The sequence below is a fragment of the Oryx dammah genome, unplaced genomic scaffold (assembly GCF_014754425.2).
Source record: "Oryx dammah isolate SB20612 unplaced genomic scaffold, SCBI_Odam_1.1 HiC_scaffold_2, whole genome shotgun sequence".
In the NCBI taxonomy this organism is placed as follows: Eukaryota; Metazoa; Chordata; class Mammalia; order Artiodactyla; family Bovidae; genus Oryx; species Oryx dammah.
Window position 1 is genome coordinate 78679033 of NW_024070186.1, and position 19271 is coordinate 78698303.

The 19271-nt window shown below is 40.6% G+C and overlaps 1 protein-coding gene across 2 annotated transcripts in view; it reads left to right on the forward strand.

Annotated features, from left to right (window-relative positions):
• Positions 1–19271, forward strand: part of TPRG1 (tumor protein p63 regulated 1) — a 158687-nt gene that overhangs the window by 122034 nt on the left and 17382 nt on the right. For both annotated transcript variants that reach the window (XM_040253120.1, XM_040253119.1), the window contains exon 5: positions 16709–16862. In XM_040253120.1, the coding sequence (XP_040109054.1) occupies positions 16709–16862 (154 nt within the window). The remainder of the gene's footprint in view (positions 1–16708; positions 16863–19271) is intronic.

Genomic DNA, 19271 nt, shown 5'->3' on the forward strand with positions numbered 1-19271 from the left:
TGGCTTTAAATGAAAATTCATTTTTGTTTAGTATTCAGTACTTAGTTAAACTCTGTTGGACATCACTCTGATTACTAAAAGAGCCTTAGTCTGTCTGACCTTTAAATTATTATGAAGAAGCTACTTTGATTTTTGAGACTCATTTCTTCTTTGCTCTCTGTAGAAATATATGGGGATATGGTAGAAGGCAGCTGTAGTTAGACTGGAAGCGTATTTAAGAGATTGCATGTACATGCAGATTTTAATTTCAATGATTAGAAGTTCCCAAGGGTGTACACTACTGTATTAGGCATGATGCAGGATTAATTAAAGACCATGCTTCAACTTTGTCTTTGTGGCTCTTATAGCATTTTGAATTAGGCTCATAATGCAAATGGAATTAATTTGTCAGGCACTGAAATGTTCTGCCACCTCCTAATTATGTTGTGGGAAGATGATTTATTTGGTTTCATTTTTAAACTATCTCTTTTTTCATACCTAAGCCATTTCTCAAACTCTGGTCAGGATAGGAGATTGCTCTCTCTCTCTCTCTCTCTTTCCCTCACCTGTTTGGGGCTCTATCTCCCCTATTTCAAGCATTATTTCTAAAATGGATGTACATTTATGATAAGCTGGTAATTCAATATTTTTCTTACCATAATGTAGCACATTGAATTCCTTTTGCTTTTGCCTTGAGATTTTAGCCTAAATAAGTCATCAGAAGGGTTTGTTTGTTCTGCCTTATAATTTCTGATCAAAAGCTTCTTTATGAAATATCAGGTGCCAAAGGTGGAATTTAACTATGAGCTGTATTTTCCATGTCTACTTTCTCCAAAGTCAGTTTGAAAAATCAACTCTTCACAAAATATTTTAGCAGCAGCTGGTGTGAAAAAGACTCAGAAATTAGAAACTCTATTTGATGGTAAACTCCAGGTAATAAGTCACCAGCACAGCTAATGTTGTTGTTGGCTAAATTAGCAGATATACAGCCTCTAGAAAAATATAGAGGGCTGTCATAGTGTATACCGCAGTGATTAAATCACTGTTGGAGTATTGTTTTCCTTTCTTGGTCTCATACTTTAATAAGGGCATTGGAAAACTGAAATGCATTCAAAGGAGGGTAACTTGGGTGGTCAGGGAATTTTGACCTTGTCAAATGAAGAACAGTTGAAAGAATGAGGCATTTGTTGTCATTGCTGTTGTTTTAGAAAACACACACACATTAAGGGACATTCTGTTATATGAGGTTGTATCACTGTAAACATCTGAATAATCTTCAAGCATATCTGTGCTGTGGTTAATCACTCAGTCATGTCTGACTCTTTGCAACCCCATGGCCTGTAGCCCACCAGGCTTCTCTGTCCATGGGTATTCTCGAGGCAAGAATACGGGTGTGGGTTACCATGACCTTCTCCAGGGGATCTTCCCAACCCAAGGATCAAACCCAGATCTCCTGCATTGCATGTGGATTCTTTACCATCTGAGCCACCAGGGAAGCCCCAAATTAGAAGCAAGTAAATCTAATTCAACTCTATTGTTGAAAAAATGAATTTTCTTAAGGACTTCTGTTCGATAATTCCATTATATGATTAAGAAAACTGTCTGAATTGTCGCCTTTGGATTTTCCTTTGAACTATAGATTACCAAGGGCTTCCCCAGTAGCTCAGCAGTAAACAGAATCCATTTGCAATGCAGGAGACTCAGATTCAATCCCTAGGGTGGAAAGGTCTCCTGGAGGAGGAAATGGCACCCCACTTCAGTATTCTTGTTTGGAAAATCCATGGGCAGAGGAGCCTTGCAGGCTAGAGTCCATGGGGCCGCAAGAGCTGGAAACAATTAGGGGCCAAGACAAAAATAGATTACCAACAGAACAAACCCTCTTCTCTTATATTCCTGCCTTGCAGTTATGTACAAATCATTGTGTCTTCCACTAGCCAACCCAGACTCCTGTCCTAGGTCCTCACTATGGACAGCTCTTCTTTGATCCTTACCTAGTTGGGCCCATCCCTACAGGGTGAGGATCCTTCAGGGCCAAAGGGATAGGTCTACCCATAGCCCATGTCCCTCCCTCACAGTAACTTGTTACTAGGACCAGTGGTGTTAGGATCACTTGAGAGCTTATTAGTGATACAGCCTAGACCCTCACAACCCATTCCACCCACTGAATCAGAATCTTGTTTTAACAAGGTCCCCAGATGACTCAAATAAATATTAAAGTTTGTCAAGTATTGTTTTAGACTCTGCTCTGTGTACCCGAGGTGCCAGAATTCTTGGCCCAAACAGCCTGGCATCTGCATTCAGGGCCTGTGTGGACTCTTCAATGGGTTTGTCCTCCTAAGAGCAATGCTGCCAATGGATGTGGGCTTGTGCCTGAGCAGGGACCAAGAGATGACCATCTGGGGCGCACACCTGTAGATGGAATTTGGGAAGATGGGCCTATTGTTCTCATTCATGGATGCAAAGCCGCCCTGTTGAGGACAGAACACCAGGACTGAAATAAGAAGGAGGATCTCAGGGTTCTATCTGTACTATTGCTCTGGACCTGGGTGGAAATATTATGTGGCTGAGGTGAATCTTAAGTAAAAAAAAATAAACCCCAAGCTCACATGTATGTGAAGTAATGTTATTGCAACATGAAGATAAATCAGAAACCCCAAGTAAACCTTACCTCACTGACCTCAGAGCAAATATACACTGCGGAATGTGGGGAAATCAGTCATATTTCAGGAAATGTCTAGAATTTCTCAACTCTGTACATAGCTCAGTATTTTACACCATGTTCCTTCTTTGTCACACATCCTCCCCCATCAAATAATGATTTGGCAGATTTTACAAAATTGCAAAAGAAACTAGCAGGAGTACAGGAGAATTCAGAAATTTATTTTCTTTTGATTTAATTTTCAGAGCTTGTGCTTTAAAGCTGTGTAGAGAGGCACCAGGCACTCAACATATAGCCCTACAATTGTTCTGCCAAGTAGGCATTCTTAGCCTCTATTCCGCAAACCGGGTAACAGACAAGAGGATTCAAGTGACTTCCTTAGACTATATAGTAAATGAAGGTGCTGAAGTCTGAACCCAGGACTTCATTCTCTAAACTTTGTGACTTCTTTTATTATGTCAAAGTACTTCATTAAATACCATGGGTTTGTTGTTGTTGTTGTCTCTTTCACTTGTGATAGGTAGAATATGTGCCTTTAAGGCAGGGATGGAAGGGGTCATTGACCACCCAGGTCTTGCTGAGCAGTTTAAATAGCTCACTGTAACCAAGAGGGAATGTGATGTGAATTGTGGACTACATTTGTGTATGGAAATTAGAGATGGACATTTTGCTTTGTCCACAAAACATACTGTATTAAACACCATAAATAAACTTCCCCAGAAAGTGTTTTCATCAACTTAAAGGGAAAAATAAGTATATGACATATTAATAAGATGTCTTGAAATTATTCTATTTCAATTCCTCCAAAGTGGAGAAGGCAAAGCGTTTGCAGCCACTGGAGCATGAGCCAAGGAGCAGCGTTAGGAGAGAACCTGGGTTTCTGTGTTCTGTCAGAGTCTTATGTGCCTACTGACTTCTTGGGAAGCCCTGGTTGTGGTTGTTTCCCAAAGGACCATGGAAAGCTGGCCTCCCCAGTTTCTCAGCTGTAAAGAATATGCCTGCAATGCAAGAGATGCAGGAAACACAGGTTTGATCCCTGGGGTGGGAAGATCCCCTGGAGGAGAACATGGAAACCTCCTCCAGTATTCTTGCCTGAAAAATGTCGTGGACAGAGGAGCCTGGAGGGCTACAATCCAAAGGGTTGCAAAGAGTCAGATACAACTGAACGACTGAGCACAGCGATAGCACATGGACAGCTGGGCCGGAAGTTTGTAACAACTGGTCTCTCTAATTGCTCTTTTATATATTCCAGACCATCTACTTTCAATCTCTCTTAAGAGCAAATGGAAGCAGATAAGATTCAGGAACTGTTTTTCTCAGAAACCTTTTTTTTTTTTTAACTTAGCTCTGTGCTTGTTGAAACTTGGTTATTTGGGGCACTCAACAGTAACTTCCTTTTTAGAAAGGAGACAAAAACTTACACAAACCTGAGGGAAACACAATTTGCCAAATATCCCAATTGATAAGAGAAGGAGTTGACTCAAAATTGTTTCCTTTATTGTGTGGCATTTTCCTTGGTAACTTTGTAAGAGTTACCCCTCCTCTGTACACATGGCCGCTTCTTGGCACAGAAGGGGCCCGATAAGGAGCTGGCAGGCCAGCGTCTGCAGTACAGTGCTTTCAGATCAGGATCACAGATAGACAGTCTGTAAGCAAAAGTACAAGTCCTTCTGTCCTGGGCATTTCTCTAAAAAAATCTCATTTTATGTACATCTCAAAATGGGTAGATTTCCCCATCTTCTTTAAACAAACAGAGACCGATTTAAGAGCTTATTTTTGAACTATGAAATTCAGAAATCTAAACTTATGAAAGGAAAAAGAAGCAGCAGCCAGATCAATCTGGCCTGAGGCATGAATATTTCTATTGTGTTGTGATTTGTATTTTTAACAGTGAAGACCATGGGTCTATTCATTTCACAACTGGTTGGCCATGTATTATGAGATGGATATGGTGAAGGCAATCGCCATGGTTTGGACATACAACTCTATTTTTTGAACAGATCCCAATTCATTTGAGGATAAATATAAGACAAGGATACAGAATCACTTCATATTGGTGAAATTACCACAAATGCTGTAAGATTGGCTCAGCAAGCTGAATTGTTTGCTTAGAGACTTGAGGAGTTCTGACTTTAAATACTGGAAATGAATGCTGTTTCATTTCCAATATCGTACTGTTTGAGGCCCTGAATGTCAGGCTGGGAAAGTATTTCTGTATTTGAGAGGCATCTGGAAGTCCCTTTAACTTTCTGAGCTGGTTGTGTGAGCACTGTGGTGAAAAGCAGAGGGTAACTTAATTCAGATAAAGAGAGAGTACAAATGAAAATGTGAGCTCCAAAATGACTGTCTTTACATTGGCTTATGGGGGAATGAACAGCTGGTTGGGATTGTTGTTTTTCAGTCACTAAGTCATGTGCTACTCATTGTGATCCCATGGCCTGCAGCATGAAAGAGGCTCTTCTGTCCTTCACTATCTCTCCAAGTTTGCTCAAATTCATGTCCATTGAGTTGGTGATGCCATCCAACCATCTCATCCTCTGCCTCCCCTTTCTCTTCCTGCTTTCCGTCTTGCCCAGCGTCAATGTCTTTTCCAATGAGTTGGCTTTTCCTATCAAGTAGCCAAAGTATTGGAGCTTCAGCATCAGTCCTCCCAATGAATATTCAGGATTGGTTTTCTTTAGGATTGACTGGTTTGATCTCCTTGAAGTCCAAGAGACTCTCAAGAGTCTTCTCCAGCACCACAATTCAAAAGCATCAAAGCACTGAAGAATTAATACTGGTTGGGATAAATGCCTCTTTTTTTTTAATTGATAGAGGTATGGCTGTTATATATAGCATAACATTTTAATATTATAAAAATGTGTTAGTTTCTGCTGTACAGGAAAGTGTTCAGTTATATATATATATATACATATATATATATATATATACAAATGTATTTTTTTCAGGTTATTTTCCATTATCAGTTATTACGAGACACTGATAGTTTCCTACACTATGTAGTGGGTCTTTACTGTTTATCTGTTTTATATATGGTAGTATGTATCTGTTAATCCTAAACTCCTAATTTATCCCCACCCTTTGCCCTCTAGGAATCATAAGATTATTTTCTCTGTCTGTGAGTCTGTTTCTGTTTTAAATGAATTTGTTTGTGTCATTTCCTTTTAGATTCCACATACAAGTGATATCAAAGGTATTTGTCTTTCTCTCTATGACTTACTTCACTGAGTGTGATAATGTCTAGGTCCATCCATGTTGCTGCAAATGACATTATTTTATTATTTTTCATGGTTTAGTGATATTCCATTACTCATATGACTTATATGTAGCACATCTGGAAATAAGAACATTATAAAAATACAAATCATGACACATACATTAAATTTTTTGTTTCTCTGATTCTCTCCTCTACCCTCAGCTCAACTGGGTCTTAGCTCTCATGATTTCTTCTGTCTTCAGTGTACTTAATGCTATTCTTTTTCAATCACCTTCTTGTCTTGACTTATCAAAGTCCTCACATCCATCAAACCCCAGCTTAAAGACCACCTACTTAACAAAGCTGTTCTAGAGTTTCTTGAAGACTTGTTATGTGTTCTTCAAACTCTTTGCATGGTACTTGGCACAAGGTTGAAGATCAGTAAACATGTATTAAACAAACGAAAACTTCTTTGATTCAACTCTTAGGGACTGTTCCTAACTCAGTCTTACTTACAAATTTATCCAGAATAATTTCTCTGAATGTTATAGAGGAATGTTAATGGGGATTTGCTGATAAAGTTGACATTCAGAGCAATTGTTAAATATTGTGGGAGTTATAGTCTAAAAGGTTTGAAGGAAGAATCAGAATATGAGGCTCCTAGTAAAGAATATAACACCAGTCAACCAGAGTATGTCTCTAAGGATGACAAATTTCATGTCATTTTCATCAGTGGCAAGCGGGTTATCATTTTGAATCCTAGGATCACAATTTGTTTCACCCTGACAAGCATGGAACACCAAATGGAACTTCTAAAACATGAGCATTTAGGTGCCCAAGCCTAAAAGAACCAGTTTCTTCTCCTTTATCTAAAACGAATTTACTCTCTACTTTATGGGATTAACTTTCCATTTAAGTGGCATCTGTGAAATCAAAGCTTCTGTTATAAAATGGACACATTTCCCTTTAGGAAAAGGCCTGAGAAAGAGGGTTTTTTGTTTGTTTAATTATTTACCTGTGACTTCAATAGGAATGCATTCCTAGTTAGCCTGTCAATAGAAGTATAGAAATAGCAAATTAGAAAGAAGAACTGCTGGAGTCAGGAATACTGATAGCAGCGAGAAATGACTGCCTGCTGGTGAGAGAAGAGACAGCTGATATAAGAACTAATAAACTTAGCAGTCCAGACTCTTTTAGAGCTTGAGTAAGAGCCTTACTATTCATATATAACAATTGACCTTTTAAAGGAAAACATTAGAGGATAGTAAAGTATTATGGAGGTCTGAATATTTGCCTAGGTACCCTTCTAAACTTCAGTCTCTGTTTTGGCAAAATTAAGCAGTGAAGGACATAGGACACACACAAATATTAAATCCCTTTTATGTCCTAAAATCTAGGGTTCATGATGATTTTTATTAGGCCATAAAAGAATTAGGTATTTTTAATATAAACTGTGTAAGAAAATAAGAATGTATGTTTAAAAATGATATCCATCCAAATAATCCATTCATATCAATTCTGGAAAGAAAAATATTTCTGTATGTCATTTAAGTGAGACCTACAAGGAGATAATCCTCATCTCTTTCTGGTCAGAAATGCTAGACATGTGCGTTGTTGGAGTGTCTTCTAGAGGGTGTCTAATCCAGTGCCTTTATTGTTTTATAATAAGAGTGTCAGTCTTTTGAGGTTATTACAACAAAACACCAGAGGCTGAGTAGCTTGTAAACAACCCAAATTTATTTCATAATTCTGGAACCTGGGAAGTCCAAGATAAGGTGCCAGCAGATTCAGCATCCAGTGAGGGCTTGCTTTCTGACTCATACATGATGCCTTCTCTCTGTGTCCTCACGTAACAGAAGGATGAAGGTCCTCTCTGGAGCCTCTTTTATAAAAGCACTAATCCTATTCCCGAGACCTCTGCCCTCATGACCTAACCTCCCAAAGGCTTCAGTCCCTAATTTCATCACCTTGGGCTTAGGATTTTAACACAGACGTTCTGGGAGGATGCAAGGGGTTTCCCTTGTGGCTCAGCTGGTAAAGAATCTGCTCACAATACGGGGGACCTGGGTTTGATCCCTGGGTTGTGAAGATCCCCTGGAGAAAGGAAATGCTACCCACTCCAGTATTCTGGCCTGGAGAATTCCCTGGACGGTATAGTCCATGAGGTCACAAAGAGTCGGACATGCCTAAGCGACTTTCACTTTTCTGCGGGGATGCAAGAGTTCAGAAAGTGTGGTATGCTGTGCGCCGTGCTCAGCCATGTCCAACTCTTTGTGACCACGTAGACTACAGCCCACCAGGTACCTCTGTCCATGGAATTTTCTAAACAAGAACAGTGGAGTGGGTTGCCATTTCTTCCTCCAGGGGATCTTCCTGACCCGGGGATCCAACCGGCACCGCCTGTGTCTCCTGTACTGCGGGTGTATTCTTCACCTGCTAAGCCATCAGGGAAGCCCTAACTGGAATAAATATTGTTTTGGTCTTTCTGCACAGATATAATTTATTGGGCTTTAAAAGAACCTTAGAAATGATCTAGTTCAACTATCTGGTTTCACGGAGGACCCTTGGAGCCCAGACAAAGGAAAATGTTTTAAGTTATTCAGCAAATAGATCCATCTTTTGAATGCAGGCCTCCTAACTGTACTCAGAATTACTATCCCAGCACCACCGTCCTGAGTTCTCTCTTTATAGACATTGTTGGTCTGTTTATTGCTTTATCATTGACCTCGCTGTCATGAAACAAACTTTCTTGATTCCCCATGCCAATAAATGGTTAATCTCCCTGAGCCCAAGGCTCTGGAAACTTGTGGGAGGGAGCCAGGTGAGCAAAGAGAGCAGATAAAGGCAGCACCTGCCTATGGGTTTGGAACAGCCTGGGGACACGAGAGAATGTAAACACGTTCTGCAGATCTTATTGTCTGACTCTGTGCCAGCGTCTTTTGGGTTCTTGTCATGGAAAATATTTCGTCTGAGGTCATTCATTGAGCAGAGGAGCACTGAATACCCTCCAGGGTGCCAACCCCGGTCCTGCTTTTGTGCAGATTAAATAAGCAAGGGACTAACGTTTCAGGGGCCTAGAAGCCTGCCTTGTAACAATACAGACGGGGAGGTAGGGGAAAGGAGCCATTTAGAAAACACACCGTGTTGTTCTGAACTACCCTCTTCTCCTGGCTGCCCGCCCTCCCCGCTCCTCCTGCGCGGCCTCCCTCTGTTTGCTCACCCCTACTTACAAGCACACGCCCTGCGTTTAGAGCAAGAGTTAACGTCTGCGCTTCCTCATAAATCTCGGTTTGCCGCCTGGAGCTATGTTTTTAATTCTGTGGTAGAGCTTTGAGATTCGAGATGAGTAGGAAGGAGGGGCGGCTGACGAGGTAGTCATGGAAGACGCCATGTCTCTCCTGAGGACTGGCCTCCTCATTCGGTGCTTTGAACAGATACTTTATACCTCAGCACAGCCTCTGTGAAAGCCTGGATGGAAGCTGCAGGGGTGGGGGGCGTCCTGGGAAAGGATGTTGACTGTATCACATTGTGCAAAAGGATGCACAGTTTTCTGCGAGGACAGAAAAAATGTGTGGAATGAGCACATTAACCCAGACTGGTTGGCATGTTTTTCTAGCTCAGCTAAAAATGACTTCAAGGAGAGGAGTCTTTAAGTCATGTCTCAAAAAGCTTGTAATTGAAGCGAGGTTTCCCTCCATTGAACTTGAACTCCTTTTTGTGTTGTTAAACCATATTTGTTTTCCATGATTGGTCATTTGGACCTTGTAGGATAGCTTCTCCTGTATAAGCCTCCTCTCTTCAATATGCCTTTGCTTTTTTTGGTAGAGGAGGAAAATCTGCTGGGCTGCTGTGATGATTTAAAGCAGTAATTGCTTGGGCCTTCCACCCTGCCTGCAACTGTATTTGAGTAGAATTCTGCGTCTGAGTCACTGAGTCAAACATGTAATTAACATGACTAAAGGAAGAACTCCCGTCTTTGAAAATTCTGGCCCTCAGTTTTTATGTCTATAAAATGCAAGGATGAGAAACACACCTCTAAAGAGACTTCCAACTCAGACATACTAGGATCCTAACAATCCTTAGCTGTTATATACCCTCTTCCTCCACCAAGTTCTTTTGAGTCCTAATAGGTTTTTTCTTCTACTTCTGTACCTTTCTGTGAGGTTTTGAAGTTTACCAGAAGTGAAATGTATATTAACCTTCTTGTTTCCACTTCTGTGGTAATGGAGGCCAGATCCAGCTGCTTTCTTTGAGGACAGAAAGCGGTAACACAATAAGTTGTGATAGGTGAACTTCTGTGCTTCTGTAATGGGACATTCAGGTTTCTGTGCCTGTTTAGGCCTGGGAAGCAGACGAAAGTAAAAGATCATGGGCTTCTAGAGTTCAGACTTTCCCTAGTGGCTCAGGTGATAAAGAATCCTCCTGCAATGCACGAGATCTGGATTCGATATCTGGGTCAGGAAGATCCCCTGGAGAAGGAAATGGCAACCCACTCCAGTATTCTTGTCTGGAGAATCCCATGGACAGAGGAGCCTGGTGGGCTACAGTCCATGGGGTCACAAAGAGTTGGACTTGACTGAGTGACTAACACTTTCACTAGAGTTCAGGGATTGAACCCTATCCATTTCTCTACTCCTGATAATATAGTACACAGAATTTGCTGATTAAATCGTGGAATTGAAGTTAGACAACTTAGGAATGTTGCAGAGAACCATCTCTAAGGTGATTTAAAAGATAATTTTTAGTCTATTAGAAAAGTTTTACAGAACTTCAGTCTGAAGAACAGAATTGAAAGGTTGTCATAAGGTGAATGAGAGTCTCTCTGATGGATTAAGTCTAAGTAGAAAATCATATGGGCTTCCCAGGTGGTACTAATGGTAAAGAACCCGCCTGCCGATGCAGGAGACATAAGAGACGTGGGTTCTGTCATTGCTGGGTTGGGAAGATCCCCTGGAGGAGGGCATGGCTACCCACTGCAGTATTCTTGCCTGGAGAATCCCATGGACAGAAGAGCCTGGTGAGCTACAGTCCATGAAGTCGAAAAGAGTCAGACACAGCTGAAGTGACTGAGCATGCACAGGAAATTATATACATCAATACACTTATGTGAAGCAGAAGCTGAACACATAAGAAATACCCTGGGACTCAGAATCACATGGAGGAAAAGGGATTAATAGGTGAAGTAATGCATAGAAGACTTTAGCACCTCCTCTGTGCTGAAGACTCAGATAATGTTCTGATTAAACCTGGTCATATTTTTTCTTATTTCCTTTGAAGTGAACTTCACCTATTTCTATCAAAATGTTTTTAAAAAATTGCTTATAAGGGTCAAATAAACAAAAAAAGAAAAAAAAAAAAAAAGAAAGAATGCCTCTAACAGTACCCAGTAAGCATTATGGTACATGATAGGAATTTAATATTTGCTAGTTGGACAGAACCTTCCAGCATACAAAATATTTTTTCATTTATTATCCTCTTGTCCCTCATGAAATTGTGGTTACCTAAATATGCCAGCAAATTTGAAAAACTCAGCAGTGGGTACAGGACTGGAAAAGGTCAGTTTTCCTTCCATTCCCAAAGAAAGGCAATGCCAAAGAATGCTCAAACTGCTGCATAATTGCACTCATCTCACACGCTAATAAAGTAATGCTCAAAATTCTCCAAGCCAGGCTTCAGCAATACGTGAACCATGAACTTCCAGATGCTCAAGCTGGTTTTAGAAAAAGCAAGGAACCAGAGATCAAATTGCCAACATCCGCTGGATCATGGAAAAAGCAAGAGAGTTCCAGAAAAACATCTATTTCTGCTTCATTGACTATGCCAAAGCCTTTGACTGTGTGGATCACAATACACTATGGAAAATTCTGAAAGAGATGGGAATACCAGACCACCTGACCTGCCTCTTGAGAAACCTATATGCAGGTCAGGAAGCAACAGTTAGAACTGGACATGGAACAACAGACTGGTTCCAAATAGGAAAAGGAGTACTTCAAGGCTGTATATTGTCACCCTGCTTATTTAACTTGTATGCAGAGTACATCATGAGAAACGCTGGGCTGGAAGAAGCACAAGCTGGAATCAAGATTGCCGGGAGAAATATCAATCACCTCAGATATGCAGATGACACCACCCTATGGCAGAAAGTGAAGAGGAACTCAAAAGCCTCTTGATGAAAGTGAAAGAGGAGAGTGATAAAGTTGGCTTAAAGCTCAACATTCATAAAACTAAGATCATGGCATCTGGTCCCATCACTTCATGGGAAATAGATGGGGAAACATTGGAAACAGTGTCAGGCTTTATTTTTTGGTGCTCAAAAATCACTGCAGATGGTGATTGCAGCCATGAAATTAAAAGACGCTTATGCCTTGGAAGGAAAGTTATGACCAACCTAGACAGTATATTCAAATGCAGAGACATTACTTTGCCAACAAAGGTCCGTCTAGTCAAGGCTATATGGATGTGAGAATTGGACTGTGAAGAAAGCTGAGCACCAAAGAATTGATGCTTTTGAACTGTGGTGTTGGAGAAGACTCTTGAGAGTCCCTTGGACTGCAAGGAGATCCAACCTGTCCATCCTAAAGGAGACCAGTCCTGGGTGTTCATTGGAAGAACTGATGCTGAGGCTAAGACTCCAATACTTTGCCACCTCATGTGAAGAGCTGACTCATTGGAAAAGACTCTGATCCTGGGAGGGATTGGGGGCAGGAGGAGAAGGGGATGACAGAGGATGAGATGGCTGGATGGCATCACCGACTTGATGCACATGGGTTTGGGTGAACTCCGGGAGTTGGTGATGGACAGGGAGGCCTGGTGTGGTGCGATTCATGGGGTCGCAAAGAGTCAGACACGACTGAGCGACTGAACTGAACTGAAGTATCAGAAAGGTAGTGTGAAATGTCCAAAGGCATAGAACTAATGAAAGCCAAGGTTTACCCTTAGAGTATGATTTTGAAAAGGCTATCAAATTTTCTTTGCGAAATAATTTGATTTTGGCATTATTTATCTGGGATTATGCTCCCATGTTGATTAATTTGAACAGAGCGGCTCAGTGAGAAAGACCCAATCTTCTCACCCTGGTGACATAACATTTTTATAAATTCCCCCTATACTTCTAGGGCTAGCTTATTTTCCTATAATCTCATAATTGCTAATGTTAATAGTATATAAAAGTTTACAGCTCCTTTTGAGACAGGGCTTTCTGACCTTTAGCTGGGATCCCTGGGCAGGCTTTGTGCCCACAGATTATGGCTGGCTCCTTCAGGCAATTCTTTTACCTCTGTGTCTGTTGGAAATGATGCTGCATTGTGTAATGGCAGGAGCTTAACTTGGGATGTATTTTGTAACTATAGCCCAGGATGGTGAAAAGACCCCTAAGTGGAATCTTGAGAGACCAGGGCTCTCACCAGGTCACCCCTGTGTGTAGTGATGCTTCAGGCAAGCTTTAGTCCTTTCTGAGACTCAGTTTTCTCATCTCCAGGAAGAAGGCACTCGGTTCTATCTTCCAAAAGCCCTTCTGGCTCTGAGATTCTACAGTTCATAAACCTTAAACTATTGTTCCACCGCATGGTGCCAGATTTGTTCTTTTCCATGTTTGTAAAACGTTGTGGTAGGTGCTAAAGTTCCTGAGGAGTGAGGGAACAATACTGGGTGAGGGTTTTGAAGCAGAAGATGTGTTCTCCTCAGTGGGGCTAAGATAATGCTCCTAAACTAAAGAAGCCACGATCCATAGGTTTCTTGTAGATCTTGTACGTCCTTGACTGGGTAATGCTAGTAGCATCATGACAATAGCTGTTACACCATTTACACAGAGTTACTGAGGTCATAAAATATCACCACATGGAGACACCCTAAAGGAAAGATGGGGAAATTGAGATTCAGAAAGAGAAATGAGCTTGAGAGTTGGACTGTGAAGAAAGCTGAGCACTAAAGAATTGATGCTTTTGAACTGTGGTGTTGGAGAAGACCCTTGAGAGTCCCTTGGACTGCAAGGAGATCCAACCAGTCCATTCTGAAGGAGATCAGCCCTGGGATTTCTTTGGAGGGAATGATGCTGAAGTTGAAACTCCAGTACTTTGGCCACCTCATGTGAAGAGTTGACTCACTGGAAAAGGCTCTGATGCTGGGAGGGATTGGGGGCAGGAGGAGAAGTGGACGACAGAGGATGAGATGGCTGGATGGCATCACTGACTCGATGGACGTGAGTCTGAATGAATTCTGGGAGTTGGTGATGGACAGGGAGGCCTGGCGTGCTGTGATTCATGGGGTCGCAAAGAGTTGGACACGACTGAACGACTGAACTGAACTGAACTGAACTGATATAGTCACATAGCATTAAGTGTCAAAACCAAGACTCTTCCACAGCACTCCCTGACTTCCTGTTCATTGCGTTTTTTATTCTATTCTCTCCCCTTGGGTGACCACTCCCACGGTACCACATATAACTGTTAATAAGGCATTCCTGGTCATATTCTCCACAGTTGCCTTAATGATATTTGACAGAATATGATAGATTTTTATGGCACTGTAGTTCTAAAAGATTTGCTGAGAAATACCACCTTAGTTTTACCTTTAGAGAAACTGCTCAGTTGTAGATTTCTCTTCCTAGCTACCACCTCTGGAGCTCAGGAGAGAAGGTTGGCTGAACTTATCTATTTAGAAGTAGTATACTACATCTCTGAAAGGCCTTGCCACACTCAAATTGATCAGTCGCTTAGAAATAGGGTTCTTTTTGAATTTCATGCTTTTAAACTTCCTTTTGGGGTTTCCCTAAAGTGAAAGAATATAAACTATATTTACTGGGAAAGCTATCTTGGCAAATTTTCATCCCCTTTGGATAAAAGGAAAATTGCACCTAGTACATAAATGGACATATGAAGTAGTAAATAATTGTATCATGCAAGTTGTTTAAATGGACTCAAGCCAGAATGCTCCATTAACCAGCATGCATAGAATATTCATTGAGGTTAAGGCTTATTATCAGGCCAGGGAAAAAAAGGAATGAAGTAAAGTCTGGAAGGGTGGGGGCAGGAGATAAATATCAGTGTGTATACCCAGTCGTGTCTGACTCTTCTGCCACCCCATAGACTGAATCCCACAAGGCTTCTCCGATCATTAGAGTTTTCACGCAAGTATACTGGAGTGGGTAGCCATTTCTTCTTCCAGAGGATCTGTTGTATCCAGGGGTCGAACCCCATCTGCTGTGTATCCTGCATTGCAGGCAGATTCTTTACCCTCTGAGCCATCAAGGAAGCCAGTATAGCAGCTAAGAAAATGAATCAGCAAAAAGGGAACTTTAGCGATATTCAATGATATTTCAATTTTTCTCTCTTTTCTTTTTCTTTCTTTTTTTTTCTCCTTCCCAGGCAAAGGATTAAGGACAAAGAAAAAAAAAGGCTGGATATCAGCCTTCAGATAGAATCATCAAAAATCTGAGAATTGGGCAACAGAATGTTTCAGGCTCTTTTCTTACTTCCCTTTTGTAAAAAGAAGCTGAGGCCAGTCGGGGTGTTTTATATGTAGGTGTGAGATTGTGTTTATACACATCTCTACATGGATAAACATTTGGAAACCACAATGACATTCCCAAAAGAATCTATCCTTAATACAGGAAGTGACAGCTTTGTGAAGGCATCACAGTTGAGCTCTGGTTTTTCCTTCTAGATCCGAGGATTTAATTTCTAGAAGAAGTGAGAGCTCTGTGATGTTCCATGGGGCTGCTTAGAATTATAAGTAACTTAGTTTTAAAGCTTGTCGAATGCAAAGCACCTGAGATTGGCTTAACCTCCAGGGACCTCTTTGCATTCAGAAATGTCTAAAACCACAACAGAAAATTCTGAAGGGTACAGGCAAAAAGAAGAGGCCACAGAGATTATAGACTTGTTATTCAATGAGACCACATTCCACTCCCACAACTCCCCTCCTATCATTGCTCCCAAACCTACTTTCTCTTGCTCTGCACTTGGGTTTACTAAATGGGCTTGGCCTCTAAAAGATAGTGGTGCCTCCCACATACTGTGGATCAGAACTGTGACCAGGCATGTTTGTTGCTGCAATTCTGGTGGATGAAATGTGTGCAGAGAATAGAGAACCAGGAGACATAAAAGCTGAGGTCACAGGGCATTTTGAATTGGCCATCAATTCTCTTAAAGATCAAACATACCCTTCTACTACAGAAGTCCCAATGTCTTTCCTCAGTCATTTCTTGCCTGGCTTTACTGTGTGGTAGATTCTGTAGTTGTTATTATCTTCCTTCTCCTTGAAACCATCTCCCATGTTGACTATGTCTTCCATGTTTCAGTTCTTGTCCTGCCACCTTGACTCTTCTTTCTTCCTTTCTCTTTTAACTTTGACCATCAGAATATTAGCATAACTTCAGTATCCTTATTTCCAGCCTTGGTTTCTGTCCAGAACACCAGAGTAACGTTTCCAATCAAGCATTAACCTACATATTTCTCAACAACACCTTGAACTCATCATGTTGCTGTTGTTCAGTTGCCAAGTCGTGTCTTTATGGCCCCATGGACTGCAGCACACCAGGCCTCTCTGTCCCTCACTCATCATGTTTGAGACCAAATCCATCCTTTTCTTCCCTCTTAAATTCCTTGGAAGAATTCAGCTAATTGGTAGGTCAGCCTCATATCTCAGCATCAATACAAAGGCTGACTTAGTACATTTCCTTTGCATCCTTTTCTTTTTGGTTTAATCTAATGAAGATGAAATGGCCACCCACTCCAGTGTTCTTGCCTGGAGAATCCCAGGGATGGGGGAGCCTGGTGGGCTGCCGTCTACAGGGTTGCACAGAGTCGGACACGACTGAAGCGACTTAGCAGTAGCAATGAAGATGACTAATCTAAGGGAAAGCTTCTTTCTTGCAGGAGACAAGGAGAAGGCCTCAGGATCTACTGGGGGAGTCCTGACCAACAGTCACTGTTAGTCCGCTGGAATCCGTGGTCCACTGAGATGCCTTTTGCTACTTTCACTGAGCACCCTATGAAATATACAAGTGAGAAGTTTCTCGAAATTTGCAAGGTAGGAGGCAGCTTGGGCATCACTCTTAAATTAGTTTTTGTGGAGAATCTATGTGCTTTAAAAACATGTACTGTTAAAAAAATGATAAGATTCAACCTGGGTTTTATATAGACAAAAGCTATAATAGGTTTATAGAATTTTTTTAGTAAACAGTGGAGCTGTTTTATATTAGAAAAAAATGTATAGTATTTATATTAACCAATGATGCTATTTCCTCTTGCTAAATTCTTAGCAAAAATTGTAGTGTAATATTGTTGAAAAATTGCAATACTTGTGTTCATCTATGTTTATTGTTTATAGTATATATAGATTTTTCTGTGTATAATTAAATTATAATTGTTTTATTCAGAGAAGGAATGTAGAATAGTGTTAAGTAGGAAGTCAGATATAGCTCGGTGATCATGTTTAATCATTTTTTCCCTCTAGGCCTTGGTAGTGTTAACTCTAAAATGGACACAATGAATAATTGCCTTTCCTCTGAACTTCACTGGGCCATTGTAAGGTTAAATTATAAAGAAATTAAGAGTATATTTTTATGTCTTTCTATCTCATCTTCCCAAGTAGATTTTATATTTGTCTCAGATGACTGAGAGATCCCCTTCTACTATTATTTCAACTTTCCTAGGGAGACTTAAGCTGTCCTTGGACACTCTGAATAGTCAGAAAGTAAAACAGAGCTATAAATGCAGTGAAAAACCAGCCTTTATATTTTCAACAAAACCAGATATATATAAGAATATACATAAGGGCTTCGGAATTCTTGCCTTCACTGTCCTTTCTATTTTATCTTTATAGGCTGTCACATCATTTTAGAATATCATAACTTTTTATTTGCTATAAATTTAAAATATGGCAATGTGCATTTAAGTCCTTCTATGGTTGGATGGCATATATTCCATTTCTTGTTTTATTTTAAACACACTTCTTCATGTAAGCAAGTATGTTTTTGTATAAACAAATAATTTTAATGGATAAAACCATTATTTTACAAAAAGGATCTGAGGCAAAATGTATGTGATTAGAGGCTAGAGGGGGTCTTCTTTCTCTCTAACACATAAGTGAAGTTGGCTAGAATCCCATTCTGCTCTCAGCAAAAGGCAAGGGTCTTTTTTAAGATTTATGTAGATGTCTTCAGGGGTTTATGGTCTCAAGGTTTGCTTCTGATGTCAGTCACTTGAAGGCACTAAATTAGTTTATTGTATGGATTATGTCGTTCTCCTAATTCACCATACCTCAACCCAAGCATCAACATCAGCCCCTAGTCTGACTCTTAACCACCCAAAGTCATATAGAACAACATAACACTGTCACAAAGACATATACATGAGAGAAGACTCACTCAGAACTTCTGGGAGATACAACAGGAATTTGCATCACAATAATGCCCAGAAGTTCAGATGGAATATTGGATCTTCTTATTTTTAAAAGACATTATTAACAATAATGCTCAGATGCATTGCTCCAGAATCTCATCTTCTCTTTCCTGCTCTTGTTCTTCCCCAAACTCCTGTTCTTTTCCTCTTCCTTATTAAAGTGCAGAATCATTTATCTGTTTCTCTTTTTTTAATACACGTTAATCCAACTGAAAGAGCTTAATAATGTATGTTTCCAAAGCCATTTCCTGCCTTTAAAGGGAATCTGGTTCTAATAATTAATATAATATATATTTTGAAGTAGTAGTCACTCTTTTTATTACAAGTCAAAAATAAATACCACCTGCTTTGGTTATGACATCCATCACTTCCTGGGCCAAGTCTTCTCTTATTTCCCATACCTGGTATGTTTAAGCACTTATTCTCTGAGTGTTCTTTGCTGGAAGAAATTCAGGGTAAAGGACTAAAAAACAAGTTCTGTTACCTTCAGAGAAATACCACTGCATGGCTGTAATATTTGATAGTGCTTTATTTTTTTCTGCCATATAGAAATAAAATTGAATACTTTAAAAGGAAGATGAAAAATAAAATATCAAAAGGGAGTGAAAACAAGGTCCTACTGTATAGCACAGGGAACTCTGCTCAATGTTAAGTGGCAGCCTGGATGGGAGGGGAGCTTAGGGGAGAATGGATACGTGTATACATATGGCTAAGTCCCTTTACTATTCACTTGAAACTATCACAACTTTGTTAATTGGCTATACTCCAATATAAAATAGAAAGTTTAAAAAAGGGGTTGTGGTAGAATAACTACCCCCTAAATATACATGCAGAGAAGGCAATGGCACCCCACTCCAGTACTCTTGCCTGGAAAATCCCATGGATGGAGGAAAATGGTGGGCTGCAGTCCATGGGGTCACTAAGAGTCAGACATGACCGAGCGACCTCACTTTCACTTTTCACTTTCATGCACTGGAGAAGGAAATGGCAACCCACTCCGGTGTTCTTGCCTGGAGAATCCCAGGGACGGGGCAGC